The sequence below is a fragment of the Taudactylus pleione genome, unplaced genomic scaffold, assembly GCF_031769625.1.
Source record: "Taudactylus pleione unplaced genomic scaffold, aTauple2 ptg000112l, whole genome shotgun sequence".
Taxonomy (NCBI): domain Eukaryota; kingdom Metazoa; phylum Chordata; class Amphibia; order Anura; family Myobatrachidae; genus Taudactylus; species Taudactylus pleione.
The window spans coordinates 887,746-914,328 of record NW_028284514.1 but is presented as its reverse complement, the minus strand read 5'-3'; the positions used below and the strand labels follow the sequence as shown (position 1 = coordinate 914,328).

The window sequence follows — 26,583 nt, the reverse complement described above, 5'->3', positions numbered from 1 at the left end:
CGGTGCAACCTTTTGGACATAAAAACACTATTGTGAGGTGTGAGGTGTTCAGAATAGACTGGAAATGAGTGGAAATTAAGGTTATTGAGGTTAATAATAGCATAGGAGCAGAAAAACCTACAAATTCTGTGATTTTAGCTGTTTTTATGCTTTTTTTCAAAAAAATACAGATCCAAAACACAAAACCCAGAACCCAAAACACGGAAGGGTGGTTTTGGCAAAACCAATCCAGATCCAAAACACGAAGAAAGATCCAGATCCAAAACCAAAACACGAAAAGTGGCCGGTGCACACCCCTAGTATATGTTAGGATCTGCAGTTAAGCAGATCATGTTGTTTGCAGTTTCCAGCCTTAGTTGCTACTGAGGCACTGCACTAATTACTGCCTGTCTGTGTTCAGTATCAGGTGCACACTAATTGATTCTCCTGTCTGTGCACAGCCCAGGTGCACACTAGTCTGTCATTAAGGGAGGCTTGCTCTGGTTGGGCCCTGTTTCTGTTAAATTCCAGCCAGCCCTTCACTCCGTGCCGGTGATAGTTTCTTGTGTTTCCGGTTATTCCAGTCTCCTTTAGATCAGTCGAGTCCGCTGCCGTTTGTTCCATCCAGGCGGCTCGGTCTGCATTCCACCTGCTCGTGCTGTTTGTGTCATCTAGGCGGCACGGTGCGCTTCCTCCTCCAGAAGCGCCTGTCTACATTCAGCGGCTTCCAGCTGTCTTCCTGCATCGAGAGTGCACAATCCACCGCACCATTGCCAGTGCCAACCCTGCGACATTGGCCGCAGCTCATCATCCCCAAGTGCGCAATCCGGCGCACTGTGGCCTATGTCAATCCGGCGACATTGGTAGCAGCTCTACGTCTTTGTGCACACTCCATCAAAGACTCATCAGCCCAAAGGCTGCACCTTACCCTGGGGCCCCAGGTCACAACTAGCAAAGGCAAGTCAGCCCTCAAGGCTGCACCACACCTTCTGTCCTTGGCCATGACTAGTCAAATACATACCAGCCCTCAAGGCTGCACCACACCTTCTGTCCTTGGCCATGACTAGTCAAATACATACCAGCCCTCAAGGCTGACACCAGACTTGACTACCACCCAATCGTAACAGTATAATGTACAGACTTACACTCTATAGTGTGTGTATATTTAAAATGTAAAATGTATTTGGTATCTATGTATTCATTTTATGTAAAGAAGAAAAAATATATATATTACGTATATCCAAGAAAATGGGCACTCACTGTTGGTAGAATTTTTTTTTTTTTTAATTACTCACAGACATTAATACATGAAGTCGATGTTTCGGACAGAATTAACCTTTGTCAAGACAGTAGATTACATACAGTACTTAGCAGCCATTGGGTTTCTCTGGCTTCTAAGTATGCAATCTACTGTCGAAACGTCGACTTCATGTCTGTGAGTAATTAAAAAAAAACTTTTTCTACTAACGGTGACTGCCCATTTTCTTGGATTTATATTTTGGACCGGCATGTGCCTGGAGATGATATGTATGAAGGGCCTATTGTGATCCACTGCTGGGGGTGTGACCGGTATAGAGAAACTTGGACAGGAACGGTTCTGTGCACATGTGGTCTGCACAGGGGTTCTGCTGATTCCATAGCTGAAGAGTTCCAAACTGCCACTGGCATTATTGTAAGCGCAAAAACTTGGCGGCGGGAGCTTAATGGAATGGGTTACCATGGCTGAGCAGCTGCATGCCAGCCTCACATCACCAAGTCCAATGCCCAGCGACGGATGGAGGTGTGTAAAGCACACTGACACTGGACTGCGGAGCAGTGGAAATGTGTTCTGTGGAGTAACCACTCACGCTTCTCTGTTTGGCTGTCAGATGGGTGAGTCTGAGTTTGGTGGATGCCAGGAGGAGGTATGATGGTACTGGGCTATTTCAGGGTTTGGACAAGGCCCCTTATCTCCAGTGTAGGACAATCTTAATGCTTTAGCATACCAAGTCATTTTGGACAATGCTATGCTTCCAACTTTGTGGCAACAGATTGGGGGAAGACCCTTTTCTATTCCAACATTACTGTGCCCCAGTGCACAAAGCAAGGACTATAAAGACATGGGCCCTCATTCAGACCCGCTCGCTCTCAATCAGGGCGGACCTTTTTTTTTTTCACCGGTCTCCAGGCCGCTCACTAAGCTGGGGTTGACCACCACAGCTTTAGCAGGTGGCCTGGCGATGGTCATGATTATCGCAACCAACGGGCTTGCGACGAGATCCTTGTGGTAGGGTCTCATCTACCGCAAGCCCCAATGGACTTCCTGCTCTATAAGAGCAGGAAGTCCACTACTGACATCACTGGTGATGTCAATATGGCCGCCCACAAACGGCAGGCGTTCCTTCAAGAACGCCTTCGTTTGTCAAGCCACCCCCCCTGCACACCTACAAAACGGGGCAAGCTGTCAATTATTATTATTATTATTATCCTTTGTTTATATGGCGCCACAAGTGTTCCGCAGCGCCTTACATAGTACATAGAACTAATAGGTGAACAAGAAACAAGTAACTTACAGTACATTGCAGTGCAGGAAAAGGACACGACTTATATACATTGCTGAAATAGTGATTAAAGCACTCACAATAAGCTGCTGGGAGTTGGCAGTCACGTGTTCGGTGCCCTATGGGGAGTAAGGAGTAGAAGAACATGTAAAGAGAAGCACATGAGGGAAGAGGGCCCTGCTCATGAGAGCTTACATTCTGTCAATCACAATCAACAGCCGCCCCGTCTTGTAGTGTCCAGCAGTGAGTGAAAATCTCACTTGCTACGGGGCTCGCTCAAGCCGCGTGTGCGCACTTCCCGACAAACGGCCCACTTGCGAGCACTATGCGCTCACGAGCGGATCTGAATCAGGCCCATGGTTTGAAGAGGTTGTTGTTAGGGAACTTGACTGGTCCGCACAGAGGCCCTGATTCAGAGCCGGAAGCTCTGACAGAGCGCTCGCTCTGAATCAGGGCGTCTTTTTTTTATTTTTATGGAGTGGCCTCCTGGCCACTCGCATTGCTGTGGGTTGCCGCCCACAGCTAATGTGAGCGGCCAGGATGATGGTAGCGATGGTCAAGACCATCGTGACCATCGGGCTTGCGACAAGACCCTTGTGGTAGGGTCTCATGGCCGCAAGCCCCAGAGAGCTTTCGGCTCTGCTTGGTGATATCAGTGGAGCCGCCCCCAAATGGTAGGCGTTCCCAAGGGAACGCCTCCGTCTGGGCAGCCACCCCCCGCCCGCCCACCAAAGGGGGCGTACTGTCACTCAACATCGACAGCACGCACCCTTTGGTGCGAGACCCGGAGCGACGGATTGCCCGTCGCTATCCAGGTCTTGCGCATGCACACGACGGAGGATCCGTGTCGTTCGCATGCTCTCTGGGCCACCATCAACCCAGTTGTGAGTGCTCAGCACTTGCAACCGGGTCTGAATCAGGCCCAGAGCCCTGTCCTCAACCCCATCGAGCACCTTTGGGATGAACTGGAATGGAGATTGTGAGCCAGACCTTCTCCTCCAACATCAGTGTCTGACCTCATAAATGCTCTACAGAATGACTGGGCACAAAGTCCCACAGAAACCCTCCAACATCTTGAGGAAGGACTTCCAAGAAGATTAGAAGCTGTTATAGCTGCAAGAGGGGGACCAGCTCCATATTACAGTATATGTATTGGACACAAAGTCATTACAGTCCCTGTTGGTGTAATGGTCAGGCGGACAAATACTTTGTCCATATAGTGTGTATATATATAATATTGTGGTGAGAGGGGTTGTCTATCACCTGAATTGCCCACAGTATGGTGGGATCAGCTCCCTTCAAGGTGAGGAGAGGAAAACAAGATCGGCACATTCTGCAGCTTCAATAGTAGTTTGGAACTCTGGGTTTTCTTGGCTGCACAGCTCACAGTGGAGATATAGAACTCCGGGTTTTCCAGGTCTCCCAGAGCCAGCAGGAAGTCAGCACTGCTTGTACTGATTGTACCCCTTGGGACTGCCAGGATCCAGCTTATACCGCTACATCTTCACGGCAACTAGCTCCCTCCTAGATTTGAACCTCCGCAAGTCAGCCGCTTTACAGACATCAGGTGACTACCCTATACGCCCGTGCCTGCACATTCATTTGAGCCGGCGCAAGCAGAGAGGACGCAGACGGAGGACGGAGACTGCTTCCTTACCTGATGGTAATGCCCTAATACAACGGGAGCAGAAGGCACACCTTGAGAAATACCTGGGAGTTGTTCATCACTCTTGCTGGAGCATAAGATCTCACACGGAGGAATCCTTTATTACTTAGTCCGCAGTTTCTGACGGAGCAGACAGGACTTATCGAGGTACTTATCACCCCTACTATTGCTCAATAACTCTGTGTCCACCAAATAAATTACTCCCTGCTTCACTGAGGTTGAGCGCAATTATCAGGGAGATTCTGGGGTGGCTAAAACTTTCCCCCATTGTTCTCCCCCCTCCCAGCTACTTTTCTTCACCACATGCTGGAGTCCGTTTTTGTCCATTATTTCTGGATATCCTGTCATATTTACCCTTCTAAACAGAAGGGGTTTTACAACTAACATATTACTTGCATTGCTATGTTACTATTGCAGGTTGCTATAATTGTTTTATATTAAGGATAATAGGCTTTGTTCTATTTTTTTATTGTAACACATGGTAGACATTCTGTGTGTGATTTATTTATCTTTCTTAATAAAAAACCTTTTAGGTCTTGAATTATATGTATTGACTTGGATGTTTAATTGTTACCAAATTATCACCACGACTGCTTCCATATATAGCAGGAAGTCAGCAACCTGATGCTCTGGGCACTGATGCTGACTAGCGGCCAGTTAGTAGGACAGAGTGCTGTAGTCTCAGGGACCAAGGGCTATACTGGGAGACCATGGCCAATTGTGGCTGCAAGTCACTGCTAAGCATGAGGAATGCTGGGACCTTTTATGTTCAGTTGCTTATTTTCTGTTATATGCCTGTGTGTGTGTCTACTGTCTAGGCCAGGGGTTCCCAACCACGGTCCTCAAGGCACACTAACAGTTCAGGTTTTAAGGATAGCCAAACTTTAGCACAGGTGACCTTAATTAGTACCTCAGTTATTTTGATTTAATAATCTCTGCTGAAGCATGGACATAACTAAGAACAGGACTGTTAGTCTGCCTTGAGGACCGAGGTTGGAAATCACTGGTCTAGGCCTAAGTTCACGTATGCTGAAGTGCGGTGTCTGATGCTATTAAAGACACTGCTTTACCGGGTACCTGCCTGTCTTTTGTCCTCATTTATACAACCTGTATTACAATGTATATATTACTTTTCTAATATATATACTACGTGTTATATCAATGTCAGGGCCGAAACTAGGATTTTTGTCACCAGGGGCAAGACAGTAATTTGGCGCCCCCCATGTAATTCCCCCTGCAGTAGTGCCCATATTGTAATGCCCCCATAGTAATGCCCATATGTTAATACCCCCATAGTAATGCCCCTGTAGTGCCCACCATGCAGTAATGCCCCTGTAGTGCCCATGCTCCCATATTAATGCCCCTGTAGTGCCCATGCTTTCATAGTAATGCCCCTGTAGTGCCCATGCTCTCATAGTAATGCCCCTGTATTGCCCATGCCCCCATAGTAATATCCCTGTAGTGCCCTTACAGTAATGCCCCTGTAGTGCTCATGCCCCCACAGTAATGCCCCTGTGGTAATGCCCCTGTAGTGCCCATGCCCCAATAGTAATGCCCCTGTAGTGCTCATGCCCCATTAGTAATGCCCCTTATTGCCTATGCCCCCATAGTAATGCCCCTGTGGTAATGCCCCTGCCCCCATAATAATGCTCCTGTAGTGCAGCTTCTTAAAAAAAAAAAATACTTACCTTGAACCCCGCTCCTGCATCCAGCGTCGCGTCCGGTCCGCCGGCTGCTCCTTGGAACTATGGGGGAGATGTCATGACGTCTCCCCCATAGTGCCCGCGGGGAGAGCCGGAAGCTGGAGTTTGGGAGAGAACTCCAGCCTCCGGCTCCGGCTACACCGCGTCGCTGCAGAGAAGGAGCCGGGCGCCCGCTGGTAATAAATATTACCAGCGGACGTCCGGCTTGGAGCCTCTCTGCAGCGCCGGGCTGGAGGTCACTGGCACCAGGTACAACGGCTCACCCGGTGCACGTGCACCTCCAGCCCCCTCCTAGTTGCGGCCCTGTCAATGTAGTGTATTAACTTTGGAAATCTTTTAAGGTAATTACAAATAAAATTAGAATGTGGAAATTGAAGAGCTCAACTTTATATCCCAGTGACTTATTTATATGTATATGTAATAACATAACTAATGATCTGTATCTGAGGCCTTCTCTGATCTCTCCGCAGAGTGCAGCGTCTTAAGCCTGGACATCGTGTTTCTCATTGACGGATCGGGCAGTGTCGAGTCAGATGACTTCACCAGAATGTTAACATTTGTGTCCACAGTGATGTCGTCTTTCAATCAGACGGATGCCCAGGTAACCTGTGCTGTACATTGCAGGCAGTGACGTATGCCTAGGTAACCTGTGCTGTACATTGCAGGCAGTGATGTATTGTCCAGGTAACCTGTGCTGTACATTGCAGGCAGTGACGTATGCCTAGGTAACCTGTGCTGTACATTGCAGGCAGTGATGTATTGTCCAGGTAACCTGTGCTGTACATTGCAGGCAGTGACGTAATGTCCAGGTAACCTGTGCTGTACATTGCAGGCAGTGATGTATTGTCCAGGTAACCTGTGCTGTACATTGCAGGCAGTGACGTATTGTCCAGGTAACCTGTGCTGTACATTGCAGGCAGTGACGTATTGTCCAGGTAACCTGTGCTGTACATTGCAGGCAGTGACGTATTGTCCAGGTAACCTGTGCTGTACATTGCAGGCAGTGACGTATTGTCCAGGTAACCTGTGCTGTACATTGCAGGCAGTGACTTATTGTCCAGGTAACCTGTGCTGTACATTGCAGGCAGTGACTTATTGCCCAGGTAACCTGTGCTGTACATTGCAGGCAGTGACTTATTGCCCAGGTAACCTGTGCTGTACATTGCAGGCAGTGACTTATTGCCCAGGTAACCTGTGCTGTACATTGCAGGCAGTAACGTATTATCCAGGTAACCTGTGCTGTACATTGCAGGCAGTAACGTATTACCCAGGTAACCTGTGCTGTACATTGCAGGCAGTGACGTATTGTCCAGGTAACCTGTGCTGTACATTGCAGGCAGTGACGTATTGTCCAGGCAACCTGTGCTGTACATTGCAGGCAGTGACGTATTGTCCAGGTAACCTGTGCTGTACATTGCAGGCAGTGACGTATTGCCCAGGTAACCTGTGCTGTACATTGCAGGCAGTGACGTATTACCCAGGTAACCTGTGCTGTACAGTGCAGGCAGTGACTTATTGTCCAGGTAACCTGTGCTGTACATTGCAGGCAGTGACGTATTGTCCAGGTAACCTGTGCTGTACATTGCAGGCAGTGACTTATTGTCCAGGTAACCTGTGCTGTACATTGCAGGCAGTGACGTATTGTCCAGGTAACCTGTGCTGTACATTGCAGGCAGTAACGTATTACCCAGGTAACCTGTGCTGTACATTGCAGGCAGTGACGTATTGTCCAGGTAACCTGTGCTGTACATTGCAGGCAGTGACGTATTGTCCAGGTAACCTGTGCTGTACATTGCAGGCAGTGACGTATTGCCCAGGTAACCTGTGCTGTACATTGCAGGCAGTGACGTATTGCCCAGGTAACCTGTGCTGTACATTGCAGGCAGTGACGTATTGCCCAGGTAACCTGTGCTGTACATTGCAGGCAGTGACGTATTGCCCAGGTAACCTGTGCTGTACATTGCAGGCAGTGACGTATTGCCCAGGTAACCTGTGCTGTACATTGCAGGCAGTGACGTATTGCCCAGGTAACCTGTGCTGTACATTGCAGGCAGTGACGTATTGTCCAGGTAACCTGTGCTGTACATTGCAGGCAGTGACGTATTGTCCAGGTAACCTGTGCTGTACATTGCAGGCAGTGACGATTCTCCAGGTAACCTGTGCTGTACATTGCAGGCAGTGACGTATTGTCCAGGTAACCTGTGCTGTACATTGCAGGCAGTGACGTATTACCCAGGACATTATTGTTACCAAGTTAAGCCAACCAGACAAATCTAATTATATACACAGTATCCTCTTTCATGTGTTATACTTGTAGGATGTTGTTGCTTATTTGGAGATGGATGGGGAAATACCCTCTGTCATTATAGGGCGTGTGGACTGTCCTCCTTTACAATACTTAAAAATTGTGAGGTATGCAAACGCACCCTGACTGCCAATCACACCGTGAGTAAAGACCACAGCTGGCGACTACGCTAATGTACCTTGATGTATGCACAAAAGCCAAACGTTTGCTCCATTTGCGATAACATCGGCGTTCCGTACAATTGCGAATCAGGCTTATAGGTCATTTATGCATCAGATAAAGTTACTGGGTAGGATGTAAGATGATTGGCATTAAGGATATGATGCATCCCGCCAGCCTTCGCATCCATGCCAGCGTTAATTACGCCAGTATGCATGAAGAGAATCGCTAAGGACGGCTCTCCTTTGTGAATGAGAGACTTCCCGCTGCTGGTAAGGATCTGATTGGATCCCCCTCACAGCACTCTGCGGAGAGAAGCTCATAGGCTTCTATAGGCGTTACCCGCCGCATCCATTAGTGCATATGAGAAATGCGGACAGACCCACATTTTTGGGGTGTGACGGCATTTCTCACGTTGCTCCAGTGTGTGTTTCTATAAGTGTTACTGATGAGGGGGGGCTCATCCGCATCTGAGTCCGTACACATCTAGCAATGTAAAGACACTGTGGTGACCACCTCGGGTGTATCTACTTTAAGGGGCCCATTCATGATCAGAGGCCATCCAGCTCACCGCGAGATACGGCAATGGGTACTTACTGTATGTACAATTAATTGCTCCGGTGTGAGGACAGCTGCTCTGATAGTAGCTCTCTCCATGATCCCCTAACACCTGAGGTCGTGTATGCGCACAGCGAAAGATGGCGTTGGTTCTTACAAGCACATATTCAGTTTTTGTAGTTTGCTGAATACTAGGGCCCCTTATGAATTGTCCCATTACATAAAAGATGTGGAAACCAGTATGTATAATGGGGCATTAGGTGATGATGAATAGGCCCCTCAGTGATAGAACAGATGTGTATAGTACAGTATGTGTTTTATTTGTAGACCTGGCACAAGTCACACGAGGAACTGATGGATTCAGTTCTTGGAATTTCTATACACCTCCGTCCTCACTTGTGTAATATCCAGGATCTCTACCTTTGTTGTTAATAAGGTGCCAGTCAGTGTTAGGTGTAATCATCAGCCCGTACACCATATACTGTACATAACAGGAACATTCTTATAGGAAAGCTACTAGGAGACCTGGAATTATCCCTCAAATCTATCCCAACCTGCAGTATTTGTCCCAAACTCCAACCTCCCTAAATACCCCCAGGCTGGCTGCGCCAAGGGAAAGTTTCAGACCTAAGACAGTGTTTATAATCGATCTCTCACCTAAATACTAGACTTGTAACTAGTCACTATGGCCACGTTGTCCCATAAAGTGCACCAACGTCATCTGCAATGGTAGAAAGTGGCCTTTGGGCCTGATTCAGACCCGGTCACAAGGCTGCATTCATACGCAGCCTGTCGAGGCCAAAATATGCTAATGACGGCATACGCAATTTAACCGCGGCACAATAAGAAGATACCCAACACTACATAATGCCGCCTACTTCCCTTCACGTTCTCGCAAGACAGAGAAAATATAGGTAACCTCGAGAACCATCGGAGCCACACGCACAAGTTGTGGTGACCTGACCCAAGCGCAGACATTGCTACTGTTTGTGTGTGTAACTAGACGTTAGGATGCGTATGCTGTCGCTGGGGCCTAATTATGCACGCCCCTGAAACGGCGTCTAAACACGCAGGCACGCCTGCGTTTCTGTGCCACCCCCGTCACCACCCTCAATCGGTCAGGTTCTGTCAATCACTGTATGAAGGGTCTGCGTGCTCGCTGTGGTCGATTCCCAATCGCAGTGGCCAGTTTGCGAACGCCCACTGTGATGCATATGCATGCGCAGAATGCAATCATCGTCAGGCTGCGTGCGAACGCAGCCTTGCGCCCTGGTCTGAATCAGCCCCTTAGTAAGGAATTCTCAGTAAATATGGTGATATAAGCTGTTTTTATTAGCTGTGACCACAGTAATGTGAATGTAGTGACTGAGGGCCTGATTCAGAGCCGGACGCTCTGACATAACGCTCGCTCTGAGCCGGACGCTCTGACATAACGCTCGCTCTGAGCCGGACGCTCTGACATAACGCTCGCTCTGAGCCGGACGCTCTGACATAACGCTCGCTCTGAGCCGGACGCTCTGACATAACGCTCGCTCTGAGCCGGACGCTCTGACATAACGCTCGCTCTGAGCCGGACGCTCTGACATAACGCTCGCTCTGAATCAGGGCCGTCCTTAATTATAGAGCGGCCTCCTGGCCGCTCGTACAGCTGAGGGTGACCACCCACAGCTATAGCGAGTGGACAGGAAGATGGACGCGATGGTCAAGACTATTGTGACCATCGGGCTTGCGATGAGACCCTTGTGGTAGGGTCTCGTTGCCGCAAGCCCTGGAGTGATTTTGGCTCTAACAGAGCCGAGAGCACTCCCACTGACATCACTAGTGATGTCAGTGGGGCCGGCCCCAGACGGTAGGCATTCCCATGGGAACACCTCCATCTGGGCAGCCACGCCCCTGGCACGCCCACTAAAGGGGGCGTGCTGTCCCTCACCATCGACAGCACACCCCCTTTATAGCAAGACCCGTAGCGACGGCTTGCCCGTCGCTATCGGGGTCTCGTGCATGCGCACGACGGAGCCTGGTCCGTCGTGTGCATGCGCAGTGGGCCAACATCGACCCTCTTGCGAGCGCTCAGCGCTCGCGAGCGGCTCTGAATCAGGCCCTAAGTGCGATCTTTTTGTATTAATGTTGATAACCAGTCATATATGGTAAGGGAAGAAAGTAAAGTTTTCCTTTAGTAAGTACTGACATAGCAATTTCCAATTGTTACTGTAATATTAGATATTGGGCCAAACGTGATAGGTAGAACATAGTAATTACTGCACCTGGTATTTATAATACTTAAAAATAGATGTTTGCTCTCTATTAATAAATAGGAGGCTTATTTTTGTTTCACCAATAAATGGTTATTTATTAAGACATAAACACTAAAATCACAAATCTACATAAAAATTCACATGTAAGTCAACGTTTTTCACAATGTGCACATATATTCTATATAGAACGCATAAACTTCAAAAGATAATATACTATGTACTATCCTTGGCTGTACTATGAATCCAAGCCATACATAAAGTTACTCGGTTGCTGTAAGTAAGTCAGCAATTGTTACTAGTTATCTAATTAATATGCAGGAGACATTTTGTTGCCAGTCTAAAGTTCTCACCAAGTAAAGCAACAAGCCGATCATTACTCAGCAGTTGTTAGTGAATACTGGCCCCCAGTAATACACTTCTAGTTCTCTGGAGTAACATCTAATGCCCCAAATTACCTCACTCAGGGCCTGATTTTCGCACTAGGGCACCCGCTTGCGAGAGTCGATGGTGCCCTAGTGCGCATGCGGGACACCCGAATAGCAACGGCCAAGCCGTCGCTATGGGTCTCGCACCAAAGGGGGCGTGCTGTCGATGTTGATTGACAGCACGCCCCCTTTGGTGGGTGTGCCGAGGGCGTTGCTGCCCAGACGGTGGCGTTCCCATGGGAACACCTATCATCTGGGGCCGGCCCCACTGACATCACTAGTGATGTCAGTGGGTGTGCTCTCAGCTCTGATAGAGCCAAAAGCACTCCAGGGCTTGCGGCAACGAGACCCTACCAGAAAGGTCTCGTCGCAAGCCCGATGGTCGCGATGGTCTTGACCATTGCGACCATCTTTTTGGCCGCTCGCGTAAGCTGTGGGTGGTCACCCACAGCTATGAGAGCGGCCAGGAGGCTGCTCCAATATTATGTAGGAGGGACGGCCCTGATTCAGAGCGAGCGTTATGTCAGAGCGTCCGGCTCTGAATCAGGCCCTCTGTATATACCGGTGTCCCATAGCACTCAGCTGCATGGTAGCAGTCTGCCCCTATAATTGCGTGGCCATGCAGGCGTCCGTGTACTGGGTGCTCCTCTCGCCTGGAGGTAGGAATGATGATGGCGGCAGTGTGCGGCGGCTGCGGTCTGTTCACAGCTGCTCGACAAACAGAACTGGAGTAATCACAGCCTGCACAGTATACGGAGCTGCGGCAATCGCCAAGGATATCAACAGGGTCATGACGCCGACGCTTTTAAGTAGAGAGCTGGAACTTTCCCAAGACTGATATAAATTTACAAAGTGAGAGATTTTAGAAGTGAGCTTTTGAAAGAGATGTTGCCCATAGCAACCAATCAGATTGTCTATTATCTTTTAGAAGGTGCTAGTTAAATGTAAAGTATAATCTGATTTGTTGCTATGGGCAACATCACTTCTAAAAACTCTTACTTTAGTAAATATACCCCAAGTAGTAGGTATTTATGTCTTAATAAATAACCCTTTATTGGGGAAACGAAAATAAGCCTCCTGTTCATTAATAGAGAGCAAACATCTATTTTTAAGTATTATAAACATTAAATACTAAAAGCCCACTGCTGCCTCCTCATATACATACAGTGTAAGCACAGCCCAGCATAGGGACGCCCACTGCTGCCTTCTCATATCTGTACAGTGTAATCACAGCCCAGCATAGGGAAGCGCACTGCTGCCTTCTCATATCCGTACAGTGTATGCACAGCCCAGCATAGGGACACCCACTGCTGCCTCCTCATATCTGTACAGTGTAAGCACAGCCCAGCATAGGGACACCCACTGCTGCCTCCTCATATCCGTACAGTGTAAGCACAGCCCAGCATAGGGACGCCCACTGCTGCCTCCTCATATCCGTACAGTGTAATCACAGCCCAGCATAGGGACACCCACTGCTGCCTCCTCATATCCGTACAGTGTAATCACAGTCCAGCATAGGGACGCCCACTGCTGCCTCCTCATATCTGTACAGTGTAATCACAGCCCAGCATAGGGACGCCCACTGCTGCCTCCTCATATCCGTACAGTGTAATCACAGTCCAGCATAGGGACGCCCACTGCTGCCTCCTCATATCTGTACAGTGTAATCACAGCCCAGCATAGGGACACCCACTGCTGCCTCCTCATATCCATACAGTGTAAGCACAGCCCAGCATAGGGACACCACTGCTGCCTCCTCATATCCATACAGTGTAAGCACAGCCCAGCATAGGGACACCCACTGCTGCCTCCTCATATCCGTACAGTGTTATCACAGCCCAGCATAGGGACACCCACTGCTGCCTCCTCATATCCGTACAGTGTAATCACAGCCCAGCATAGGGACACCCACTGCTGCCTCCTCATATCTGTACAGTGTGATCACAGCCCATCATAGGGACACCACTGCTGCCTCCTCATATCCGTACAGTGTAAGTACAGCCCAGCATAGGGACACCACTGCTGCCTCCTCATATCCATACAGTATAAGCACAGCCCAGTATAGGGACACCCACTGCTGCCTCCTCATATCTGTACAGTGTAAGTACAGCCCAGCATAAGGACGCCCACTGCTGCCTCCTCATATCCGTACAGGGTAAGCACAGCCCAGCATAGGGACACCCACTGCTGCCTTCTCATATCTGTATACAGTGTAAGCACAGCCCAGCATAGGGACGCCCACTGCTGCCTCCTCATATCCGTACAGTGTAATCACAGCCCAGCATAGGGACGCCCACTGCTGCCTCCTCATATCCGTACAGTGTTATCACAGCCCAGCATAGGGACACCCACTGCTGCCTCCTCATATCTGTACAGTGTAATCACAGCCCAGCATAGGGACGCCCACTGCTGCCTCCTCATATCCGTACAGTGTAAGCACAGCCCAGTATAGGGACACCCACTGCTGCCTCCTCATATCTGTACAGTGTAAGTACAGCCCAGCATAAGGACGCCCACTGCTGCCTCCTCATATCCGTACAGGGTAAGCACAGCCCAGCATAGGGACACCCACTGCTGCCTCCTCATATCTGTACAGTGTAAGCACAGCCCAGCATAGGGACACCCACTGCTGCCTCCTCATATCCGTACAGTGTAAGCACAGCCCAGCATAGGGACGCCCACTGCTGCCTCCTCATATCCGTACAGTGTAATCACAGCCCAGCATAGGGACACCCACTGCTGCCTCCTCATATCCGTACAGTGTAATCACAGTCCAGCATAGGGACGCCCACTGCTGCCTCCTCATATCTGTACAGTGTAATCACAGCCCAGCATAGGGACGCCCACTGCTGCCTCCTCATATCCGTACAGTGTAATCACAGTCCAGCATAGGGACGCCCACTGCTGCCTCCTCATATCTGTACAGTGTAATCACAGCCCAGCATAGGGACACCCACTGCTGCCTCCTCATATCCATACAGTGTAAGCACAGCCCAGCATAGGGACACCACTGCTGCCTCCTCATATCCATACAGTGTAAGCACAGCCCAGCATAGGGACACCCACTGCTGCCTCCTCATATCCGTACAGTGTTATCACAGCCCAGCATAGGGACACCCACTGCTGCCTCCTCATATCCGTACAGTGTAATCACAGCCCAGCATAGGGACACCCACTGCTGCCTCCTCATATCTGTACAGTGTGATCACAGCCCATCATAGGGACACCACTGCTGCCTCCTCATATCCGTACAGTGTAAGTACAGCCCAGCATAGGGACACCACTGCTGCCTCCTCATATCCATACAGTATAAGCACAGCCCAGTATAGGGACACCCACTGCTGCCTCCTCATATCTGTACAGTGTAAGTACAGCCCAGCATAAGGACGCCCACTGCTGCCTCCTCATATCCGTACAGGGTAAGCACAGCCCAGCATAGGGACACCCACTGCTGCCTTCTCATATCTGTATACAGTGTAAGCACAGCCCAGCATAGGGACGCCCACTGCTGCCTCCTCATATCCGTACAGTGTAATCACAGCCCAGCATAGGGACGCCCACTGCTGCCTCCTCATATCCGTACAGTGTTATCACAGCCCAGCATAGGGACACCCACTGCTGCCTCCTCATATCTGTACAGTGTAATCACAGCCCAGCATAGGGACGCCCACTGCTGCCTCCTCATATCCGTACAGTGTAAGCACAGCCCAGCATAGGGACACCCACTGCTGCCTCCTCATATCCGTACAGTGTAAGCACAGCCCAGCATAGGGACACCCACTGCTGCCTCCTCATATCCGTACAGTGTAAGCACAGCCCAGCATAGGGACGCCCACTGCTGCCTCCTCATATCCATACAGTGTAAGCACAGCCCAGCATAGGGACACCCACTGCTGCCTCCTCATATCCATCCAGTGTAAGCACAGCCCAGCATAGGGACGCCCACTGCTGCCTCCTCATATCCATACAGTGTAAGCACAGCCCAGCATAGGGACACCCACTGCTGCCTCCTCATATCCGCACAGTGTAAGCATAGCCCAGCATAGGGACACCCACTGCTTCCTTCTCATATCCGCACAGTGTAAGTACAGCCCAGCATAGGGACGCCCACTGCTGCCTCCTCATATCCGTACAGTGTAATCACAGCCCATCATAGGGACACCACTGCTGCCTCCTCATATCCGTACAGTGTAAGCACAGCCCAGCATAGGGACACCCACTGCTGCCTCCTCATATCCGTACAGTGTAAGCACAGCCCAGCATAGGGACACCCACTGCTGCCTTCTCATATCCATACAGCGTAATCACAGCCCATCATAGGGACACCACTGCTGCCTCTTCATATCCGTACAGTGTAAGCACAGCCCAGCCTAGGGACACCCACTGCTGCCTCCTCATATCCGTACAGTGTAAGCACAGCCCAGCATAGGGACACCCACTGCTGCCTTCTCATATCCATACAGCGTAAGCTCAGCCCAGCATAGGGACGCCACTGCTGCCTTCTCATATCCGTACAGTGTAATAACAGCCCAGCATAGGGACACCCACTGCTGCCTCCTCATATCCGCACAGTGTAAGCACAGCCCAGCATAGGGACGCCCACTGCTGCCTCCTCATATCCATACAGTGTAAGCACAGCCCAGCATAGGGACACCCACTGCTTCCTTCTCATATCCATCCAGTGTAAGCACAGCCCAGCATAGGGACGCCACTGCTGCCTTCTCATATCCGTACAGTGTAATAACAGCCCAGCATAGGGACACCCACTGCTGCCTTCTCATATCCGTACAGTGTAATCACAGCCCAGCATAGGGACGCCCACTGCTGCCTCCTCATATCTGTACAGTGTAAGCACAGCCCAGCATAGGGACACCCACTGCTGCCTCCTCATATCCATCCAGTGTAAGCACAGCCCAGCATAGGGACACCCACTGCTGCCTCCTCATATCCATACAGTGTAAGCACAGCCCAGCATAGTGACGCCCCCTGCTGCCTCCTCATATCCGTACAGTGTAATCACAGCCCAGCATAGGGACACCCACTGCTGCCTCCTCATATCCGCACAGTGTAAGAATAGCCCAGCATAGGGACACCCCACTGCTGCCTCCTCATATCCATACAGTGTAAGCACAGCCCAGCATAGGGACACCCACTGCTTCCTTCTCATATCCGTACAGTGTAAGCACAGCCCAGCATAGGGACGCCCACTGCTGCCTCCTCATATCCGTACAGTGTAAGCACAGCCCAGCATAGGGACACCCACTGCTGCCTTCTCATATCCATACAGCGTAAGCACAGCCCAGCATAGGGACGCCACTGCTGCCTTCTCATATCCGTACAGTGTAATAACAGCCCAGCATAGGGACACCCACTGCTGCCTCCTCATATCCGCACAGTGTAAGCACAGCCCAGCATAGGGACGCCCACTGCTGCCTCCTCATATCCATACAGTGTAAGCACAGCCCAGCATAGGGACACCCACTGCTTCCTTCTCATATCCATCCAGTGTAAGCACAGCCCAGCATAGGGACACCACTGCTGCCTTCTCATATCCGTACAGTGTAATAACAGCCCAGCATAGGGACACCCACTGCTGCCTCTTCATATCCATACAGTGTAAGCACAGCCCAGCATAGGGACACCCACTGCTTCCTTCTCATATCCATCCAGTGTAAGCACAGCCCAGCATAGGGACACCACTGCTGCCTTCTCATATCTGTACAGTGTAATCACAGCCCAGCATAGGGACGCCCACTGCTGCCTCCTCATATCTGTACAGTGTAAGCACAGCCCAGCATAGGGACACCCACTGCTGCCTCCTCATATCCATCCAGTGTAAGCACAGCCCAGCTTAGGGACACCCACTGCTGCCTCCTCATATCCATACAGTGTAAGCACAGCCCAGCATAGTGACGCCCCCTGCTGCCTCCTCATATCCGTACAGTGTAATCACAGCCCAGCATAGGGACACCCACTGCTGCCTCCTCATATCCGCACAGTGTAAGCACAGCCCAGCATAGGGACACCCACTGCTGCCTTCTCATATACATACAGTGTAATCACAGCCCAGCGTAGGGACACCCACTGCTGCCTCCTCATATCTGTACAGTGTAATCACAGCCCAGCATAGGGACACCCCACTGCTGCCTCCTCATATCCATACAGTGTAAGCACAGCCCAGCATAGGGACACCCACTGCTTCCTTCTCATATCCATCCAGTGTAAGCACAGCCCAGCATAGGGACGCCACTGCTGCCTTCTCATATCCGTACAGTGTAATAACAGCCCAGCATAGGGACACCCACTGCTGCCTCTTCATATCTGTACAGTGTAATCACAACCCAGCATAGGGATGCCCACTGCTGCCTCCTCATATCCATACAGTGTAAGCACAGCCCAGCATAGGGACGCTCCCTGCTGCCTCCTCATATCCGTACAGTGTAATCACAGCCCAGCATAGGGACACCCACTGCTGCCTCCTCATATCCGCACAGTGTAAGCATAGCCCAGCATAGGGACACCCCACTGCTGCCTCCTCATATCCATACAGTGTAAGCACAGCCCAGCATAGGGACGCCCACTGCTGCCTCCTCATATCTGTACAGTGTAATCACAGCCCAGCATAGGGATGCCACTGCTGCCTTCTCATATCTGTACAGTGTAAGCACAGCCCATCATAGGGACACCCACTGCTGCCTCCTCATATCCGTACAGTGTAAGCACAGCCCAGCATAGGGACGCCCACTGTTGCCTCCTCATATCTGTACAGTGTAAGCACAGCCCAGCATAGGGACACCCACTTCTGCCTCCTCATATCCGTACAGTGTAAGCACAGCCCAGCATAGGGACACCCACTTCTGCCTCCTCATATCCGTACAGTGTAAGCACAGCCCATCATAGGGACACCCACTGCTGCCTCCTCATATCCGTACAGTGTAAGCACAGCCCAGCATAGGGATGCCCACTGCTGCCTCCTCATATCCATACAGTGTAAGCACAGCCCAGCATAGGGACGCCCACTGCTGCCTTCTCATATCCGTACAGTGTAAGCACAGTCCAGCAATGTAGTGTTACACACATGATAGAGTGTTGGGAATCTATTGCTAATGTCTCTTTAATGGCGTCTCTCTCCCCAGTTTGCGCTCATGCAGTACTCCAGCAGATTCAGGATACATTTCGATTTTAATCGTTTTTCTGCTGAGAGAGACCCCAGACGCCTGACAAGTAATATTATACAGATGCAACAATTAACCAGAACTGCGACTGCAATCCAACTTGTGATGTAAGTATGTACCGACTTCCCCAGAGGCTGCGCTGGGGAACGGGATTCCGGCCCCTGGCTGCTGTAGTAGAAATGGTCATATGACCATAGACGGAAGAGCAGAAAGTGTTATTATATAATTATAATACATAGCAATGTTACAGCATGTACGTGATGGGAATCTGATGAGTTTAGCTGAGAGTGAGATGGCCGATGGTGAAGAAGATTGAGATTTCTCCCCCGAGTTGCAAGTGAAGATGAGATTACTTACCTGAGATTGTAGTGTGGTCTCTCTGCCTAACTCTCCCGAGCTGGCAGCCTGCACATATCAGTGAGACACATATCAGTGAGACACATATCAGTGAGACACATATCAGTGAGACACATCAGTAAGATACGTCAGTGAGACACGTCAGTGAGACACGTCAGTGAGACACGTCAGTGAGACACGTCAGTGAGACACGTCAGTGAGACACGTCAGTGAGACACACATCAGTGAGATACGTCAGTGAGATAATACATCAGTGAGATAATACATCAGTGAGATAATACATCAGTGAGACACACATCAGTGAGACACGTCAGTGAGACACGTCAGTGATACATGTCAGTGAGACACACATCAGTGAGACGCATCAGTGAGACGCATCAGTGAGGCACACATCAGTGAGATCAGTGAGACGCATCAGTGATATACGTCAGTGAGACGCGTCAGTGAGACGCGTCAGTGAGACGGGGAATTTGCGTTTAGTATCACTGTGATATTATCAATACAAAGGAAAATTCCACTGGTATTTAGTAATACTGATCCTTCCGGCGAGGTCCCGCGAAGTCCAGCGGAATCCTCGTCCTCGACGAGGTCCTCTGCTGGGCTGCTGGCAGCCTAACGCTGCCAGCGACGGGGCTCCAGGGTCATGCGCATGCGCGACGGTCTGTCTGCGCATGTGCATGACAGGGAGACCCGGCAGTGCCTGGAAGGCTTCGTTGAAGCCGGAAAGGCACCGCCAGGTCTCCATTGCCGGCAATGGGGCCCGCATCGCTCACGCCATCTTTTAGATGGCGAGAGCGATGCTGTACAAACAGCGGTAATCTAAGATTACCGCTGTTTACTAAATACAGCAAGATGGTATAACCCCTTTAGCGAGCACTAAAGGGGTTATATTTCATTTGTAAATGGGGCCCTAGGTACCATCCTTGAAGGATGGTACCTCCCGAATGACAGGCTCAGACATGGCTTTTCCCTTTGTAGTGCTGTGTCTGAGTGCTCATTGGCTGAGAGAGGTCAACCCCCGCCTCTCTCAGCCAATGAACGGCTCCCACCATTAAAGTCAATGGTGAGAACCACCGGATGAGCTTTAGTAATCTGCAAGTCTGCAGTTTTGTTATTAATTGTCTGGTTAGTGAGCATGTAACACATATGTTCCCATTCCAGGATCCTCACAGAGCATAGGCAGGCCTGCTGGGTGTTTCATTAGCAGCTGTTAGCAAGCACTTATTTAGATAGTGGCGTCCCAGTATTGCAATGTACTGTCCTGGCAATCTCCTATAATCTATTAGATTAATATTGTAGGTTATAACCGGACAATTAATAACAAAATTACAAACTTGCTGATAATAACACGGAATTCTATTGTGAGACCTGGATTCCAACTAGTGGAAATAGCAACAGATATCAAAGCGCTTTCTGCTGTTTTTATATAACTCTGTATACTGTATGTGTATGGGATGTAGTCTGGCGCGTGGGATGCTGACTGTCTTAATACCGGCGCTGAAATACAGACAGGTCGGAATCACGGCACCAGTATCCTGACCGTCGGCATCCTGAAGGTAAGTATCTGGGTGTTAGGGGGAGGGTAGCGTTAGCTAGTGGGGTTATGTTAGGCACTGGGGAGGGTTAGGGTTAGGCTCCGGGGAGGGAGTGTTAGGGTTAGGCTCCGGGGAGGGAGTGTTAGGTTTAGGCTCCGGGGAGGGAGTTGTTAGGGTTAGGCTCCGGGGAGGGAGTGTTAGGTTTAGGCTCCGGGGAGGGAGTGTTAGGTTTAGGCTCCGGCGAGGGAGTGTTAGGGTTAGGCTCCGGCGAGGGAGTGTTAGGTTTAGGCTCCGGCGAGGGAGTGTTAGGGTTAGGCTCCGGGGAGGGAGTGTTAGGGTTAGGCTCCGGGGAGGGAGTGTTAGGTTTAGGCTCCGGGGAGGGAGTGTTAGGGTTAGGCTCCGGGGAGGGAGTGTTAGATTTAGGCTGTTTAGGTTTAGCGTCCTCTGGGTGTCGGTATTCTGAACAGTGGCATTGTGACAGCCGGGCTACCATACCCAACCCATGTGTATTCCTTTATAAGGACATTACTGTCACATATGAACATTGCTGCTATATCTGTGAATTTGTTTTTCATATGCGTTTATGTTTTTAATTAAAGCCATTGGTATAATTATACAAGCCCCCTGTTTATTAATAGAGAGCAGACTGTGATTTACTGAAAAAAATGATTAAACAAAAAAATTATATAATACCAAGCGCTGTAATTACCGTTCTTAGATTTTATTCCTGTGAGATTATATTCAGGGTCCTAACTAGACCCCAATTACTTGCAGCAGGTATAGTATTAATTAGATTTTATCATATTATACTAAGGCCAGGAAGTGCGGAGATTTCACTACATTGTATGTTGTAACATCTCCACTTTACTGTATCTCACTCAGAGGGCACGAGGCTTCCCGATGGTTTTCTCTCTGTAAGAGCAGCCCTTTGTGATGGGGGGACGTCTGAGTCCATGACCCAGAAGCCCCTCCGGCATCCTTCTGCGCAAGCCACGGGGGGTGCTGGGAACAATCCAATTGGATCCCTCTATCAGCACTCTCCCAATAGAAGCTCATAGGCTTTTATAGGGTAACGCCATCAGGGAGATGGCATTACCCAAAGCAACCAAGCCCCCTGGAGTGCATCACATTCCAAGGCTCAGTGCTTATGCTAAATGCTGTCACACCTGCATTTCCCGGGTCTGACCACATTTCCACCCTTCCTGCACCCGCGCCCAGGCTTTGTACATCTCCCTGACAGACATTGTGCCGTACATAATAGTAAGGGAAGGAGAAGCATAGGAGGATAGAGGGCCCTGCTCGTGAGAGCTTTCATTCTAAAGGGTAGGGGGAGACAGACAGCAGTGACAACAGAAGGGGGAGATGGTGCGCTATAGTGTTCTACTTCTCTTTCTCCTGTACCCAGGCTTGGATGTTCCCACTCCTCATCTTTTGGGTCTTTTCTGAAGCTGCCGCCATTGGCCCTTATTCAGGTTCGGATGGAATTACAAAGCTGCTCGCAAGCAATTTAGCAACTCCGTCTGGTGATGAGGTATCACGCCTCCCGCTGCATTACTTATCCGAGCTGCGTCGTCCAATGCAGCATCGGATAATCTGCAGAACATCGGCCGGCTAAGGTGACCCATGGGGTCACGCAACTGATCGCCGCAGATGAGAGGAAGATGTCAGCCGTCGGAGATCCTGGCCTCTTCCCTCCCCTCAACGGCGGTGACATGCCTCTGTTTCGGGATACGGAGGCCATCGCCACCCACAAACGGCAGCAGATTGTCAATTAACGACTGTCTGCAACCAGTCTGTGTGCGGGATCGCAGACCCACTGTACCTGCGCAGATTCCCGATCACCGCTAGCGTGCACCGCTGAATGAGGGCATTGTGTGCCTATAGTGAGGGATAATACATTACTTCCGTTCTCAGACACACTTGGAGCTGCCCTATTATATAAACCGTCCGATTCTTCATGAAGTTATACATTAAAAATAAAATATTTTATTACATTTCCTCCCCAGACAGAAGCTCTTTGTGCCCGAATCTGGATCACGCAACAGAGCCCAGAAACTTCTTATTGTCATAACTGATGGACAGACATACGGGGACAACAGGACACTTACAGAATCAGTTGCTGAAGCAGATAGACGAGGGGTCGTGCGCTTTGCCATTGGGGTAAATAGGAAGACACGAAGCCACGTAATAAGTGACATCACAGATACCAGTGTCTGTAGGACACGTGTCATAGGGTGCAGGGGTTAATCCTCGTTCTTTGATTGGATAACAGGTGGGAAATGCCTTCACGATTCCGGAGGCTCGCCAAGAGTTACAGACTATTGCGTCATCTGATGACCGAATCCTACGAGTCACCAACTTCTCAGCTCTCAGTAATATCCAGAACACCCTGCAGGACAAGATCTTTGCTATTGAAGGTAAAATGACTGTACACCCCTATTACTTACTTTCATTCTCCACATACAGATGTGCCCTCGCTCACCCATCCGTTTTGTGCCATATGATGTGAAACACATGATGTGGCTTAGATGCTCCCCCCCCCTGGTAGCGATTCTTGGACTTTCTTACCTATATTTTAATTTACCTTCTGTGTCACATCGTAGCTGCAACTAAAGTCGCTCACAGTGTACTGGCTGTTATTAGTATAAAGTCGCTCACAGTGTACTGGCTGTTATTAGTATAAAGTCGCTCACATTGTACTGGCTGTTATTAGTATAAAGTGGCTCACAGTGTACCGACCGTTATTAGTATAAAGTGGCTCACAGTGTACCGGCTGTTATTAGTATAAAGTGGCTCACAGTGTACCGACCGTTATTAGTATAAAGTGGCTCACAGTGTACCGGCTGTTATTAGTATAAAGTGGCTCACAGTGTACCGGCTGTTATTAGTATAAAGTGGCTCACAGTGTACTGGCTGTTATTAGTATAAAGTCGCTCACAGTGTACCGGCTGTTATTAGAATAAAGTCGCTCACAGTGTACCGGCTGTTATTAGTATAAAGTGGCTCACAGTGTACTGGCTGTTATTAGTATAAAGTGGCTCACAGTGTACTGGCTGTTATTAGTATAAAGTGGCTCACAGTGTACCGGCTGTTATTAGTATAAAGTCGCTCACAGTGTACTGGCTGTTATTAGTATAAAGTGGCTCACAGTGTACCGGCTGTTATTAGTATAAAGTGGCTCACAGTGTACCGGCTGTTATTAGTATAAAGTGGCTCACAGTGTACCGGCTGTTATTAGTATAAAGTGGCTCACAGTGTACCGGCTGTTATTAGTATAAAGTCGCTCACAGTGTACTGGCTGTTATTAGTATAAAGTCGCTCACAGTGTACCGGCTGTTATTAGTATAAACTCGCTCACAGTGTACCGGCTGTTATTAGTATAAACTCGCTCACAGTGTACTGGCTGTTATTAGTATAAAGTGGCTCACAGTGTACTGGCTGTTATTAGTATAAAGTCGCTCACAGTGTACTGGCTGTTATTAGTATAAAGTCGCTCACATTGTACTGGCTGTTATTAGTATAAAGTGGCTCACAGTGTACCGACCGTTATTAGTATAAAGTGGCTCACAGTGTACCGGCTGTTATTAGTATAAAGTGGCTCACAGTGTACCGACCGTTATTAGTATAAAGTGGCTCACAGTGTACCGGCTGTTATTAGTATAAAGTGGCTCACAGTGTACCGGCTGTTATTAGTATAAAGTGGCTCACAGTGTACTGGCTGTTATTAGTATAAAGTCGCTCACAGTGTACCGGCTGTTATTAGAATAAAGTCGCTCACAGTGTACCGGCTGTTATTAGTATAAAGTGGCTCACAGTGTACTGGCTGTTATTAGTATAAAGTGGCTCACAGTGTACTGGCTGTTATTAGTATAAAGTGGCTCACAGTGTACCGGCTGTTATTAGTATAAAGTCGCTCACAGTGTACTGGCTGTTATTAGTATAAAGTGGCTCACAGTGTACCGGCTGTTATTAGTATAAAGTGGCTCACAGTGTACCGGCTGTTATTAGTATAAAGTGGCTCACAGTGTACCGGCTGTTATTAGTATAAAGTGGCTCACAGTGTACCGGCTGTTATTAGTATAAAGTCGCTCACAGTGTACTGGCTGTTATTAGTATAAAGTCGCTCACAGTGTACCGGCTGTTATTAGTATAAACTCGCTCACAGTGTACCGGCTGTTATTAGTATAAACTCGCTCACAGTGTACTGGCTGTTATTAGTATAAAGTGGCTCACAGTGTACTGGCTGTTATTAGTATAAAGTCGCTCACAGTGTACTGGCTGTTATTTGTATAAAGTCGCTCACAGTGTACTGGCTGTTATTTGTATAAAGTCGCTCACAGTGTACTGGCTGTTATTAGTATATAGTCGCTCACAGTGTACCGGCTGTTATTAGTATAAAGTGGCTCACAGTGTACTGGCTGTTATTAGTATAAAGTCGCTCACAGTGTACTGGCTGTTATTAGTATATAGTCGCTCACAGTGTACTGGCTGTTATTAGTATAAAGTCGCTCACAGTGTACCGGCTGTTATTAGTATAAAGTGGCTCACAGTGTACCGGCTGTTATTAGTATAAAGTCGCTCACAGTGTACTGGCTGTTATTAGTATAAAGTGGCTCACAGTGTACCGGCTGTTATTAGTATAAAGTGGCTCACAGTGTACCGGCTGTTATTAGTATAAAGTGGCTCACAGTGTACCGGCTGTTATTAGTATAAAGTGGCTCACAGTGTACCGGCTGTTATTAGTATAAAGTCGCTCACAGTGTACTGGCTGTTATTAGTATAAAGTCGCTCACAGTGTACCGGCTGTTATTAGTATAAACTCGCTCACAGTGTACCGGCTGTTATTAGTATAAACTCGCTCACAGTGTACTGGCTGTTATTAGTATAAAGTGGCTCACAGTGTACTGGCTGTTATTAGTATAAAGTCGCTCACAGTGTACTGGCTGTTATTAGTATAAAGTCGCTCACAGTGTACTGGCTGTTATTTGTATAAAGTCGCTCACAGTGTACTGGCTGTTATTTGTATAAAGTCGCTCACAGTGTACTGGCTGTTATTAGTATATAGTCGCTCACAGTGTACCGGCTGTTATTAGTATAAAGTGGCTCACAGTGTACTGGCTGTTATTAGTATAAAGTCGCTCACAGTGTACTGGCTGTTATTAGTATATAGTCGCTCACAGTGTACTGGCTGTTATTAGTATAAAGTCGCTCACAGTGTACCGGCTGTTATTAGTATAAAGTGGCTCACAGTGTACCGGCTGTTATTAGTATAAAGTGGCTCACAGTGTACCGGCTGTTATTAGTATAAAGTGGCTCACAGTGTACCGGCTGTTATTAGTATAAAGTGGCTCACAGTGTACCGGCTGTTATTAGTATAAAGTCGCTCACAGTGTACCGGCTGTTATTAGTATAAAGTGGCTCACAGTGTACCGGCTGTTATTAGTATAAAGTGGCTCACAGTGTACTGGCTGTTATTAGTATAAAGTCGCTCACAGTGTACTGGCTGTTATTGGAATAAAGTCGCAGATTAAGCACAACGCTAGATGGCAGATTGCAAGGTGCGGCTCACTGATATTATTTGCCCGTTTTTTACCTTTTTTTTTTACCCAGGTTAGCGTCCGAGTTGCACACAGCAGCTGCACGCTTGCCAGCGCCAGAGTCCAGGGTGCCCCTGATTGTACTTTTGTCACTCATTATTTTCTCTCTCTCTCTCTCTCTCTCTCTCTCTCTCTCTCTCTCTCTCTCTCTCAGGGACACAGTTAAAGTCTGAAAGTTCATTTGAGTTTGAGATGTCTCAGGAGGGAATCAGCGGAGCCCTAACACCGGTATATGTCTGCATTACCCTATATGTCTACATTAGTCTATATGTCTACATTAGTCTATATGTCTACATTACCCTATATGTCTACATTACCCTATATGTCTA

The 26,583-nt window shown here is 48.9% G+C and overlaps 1 protein-coding gene across 2 annotated transcripts in view; it reads left to right on the top strand.

The window, feature by feature from the left end:
• LOC148525139 (integrin alpha-M-like) overlaps positions 1 to 26,583 on the top strand; it is a 225,266-nt gene that overhangs the window by 113,867 nt on the left and 84,816 nt on the right. For both annotated transcript variants that reach the window (XM_088471181.1, XM_088471182.1), the window contains exons 6-10: positions 6,359 to 6,489; positions 18,727 to 18,872; positions 22,664 to 22,817; positions 22,930 to 23,074; positions 26,409 to 26,482. In XM_088471181.1, the coding sequence (XP_088327307.1) occupies positions 6,359 to 6,489; positions 18,727 to 18,872; positions 22,664 to 22,817; positions 22,930 to 23,074; positions 26,409 to 26,482 (650 nt within the window). The remainder of the gene's footprint in view (positions 1 to 6,358; positions 6,490 to 18,726; positions 18,873 to 22,663; positions 22,818 to 22,929; positions 23,075 to 26,408; positions 26,483 to 26,583) is intronic.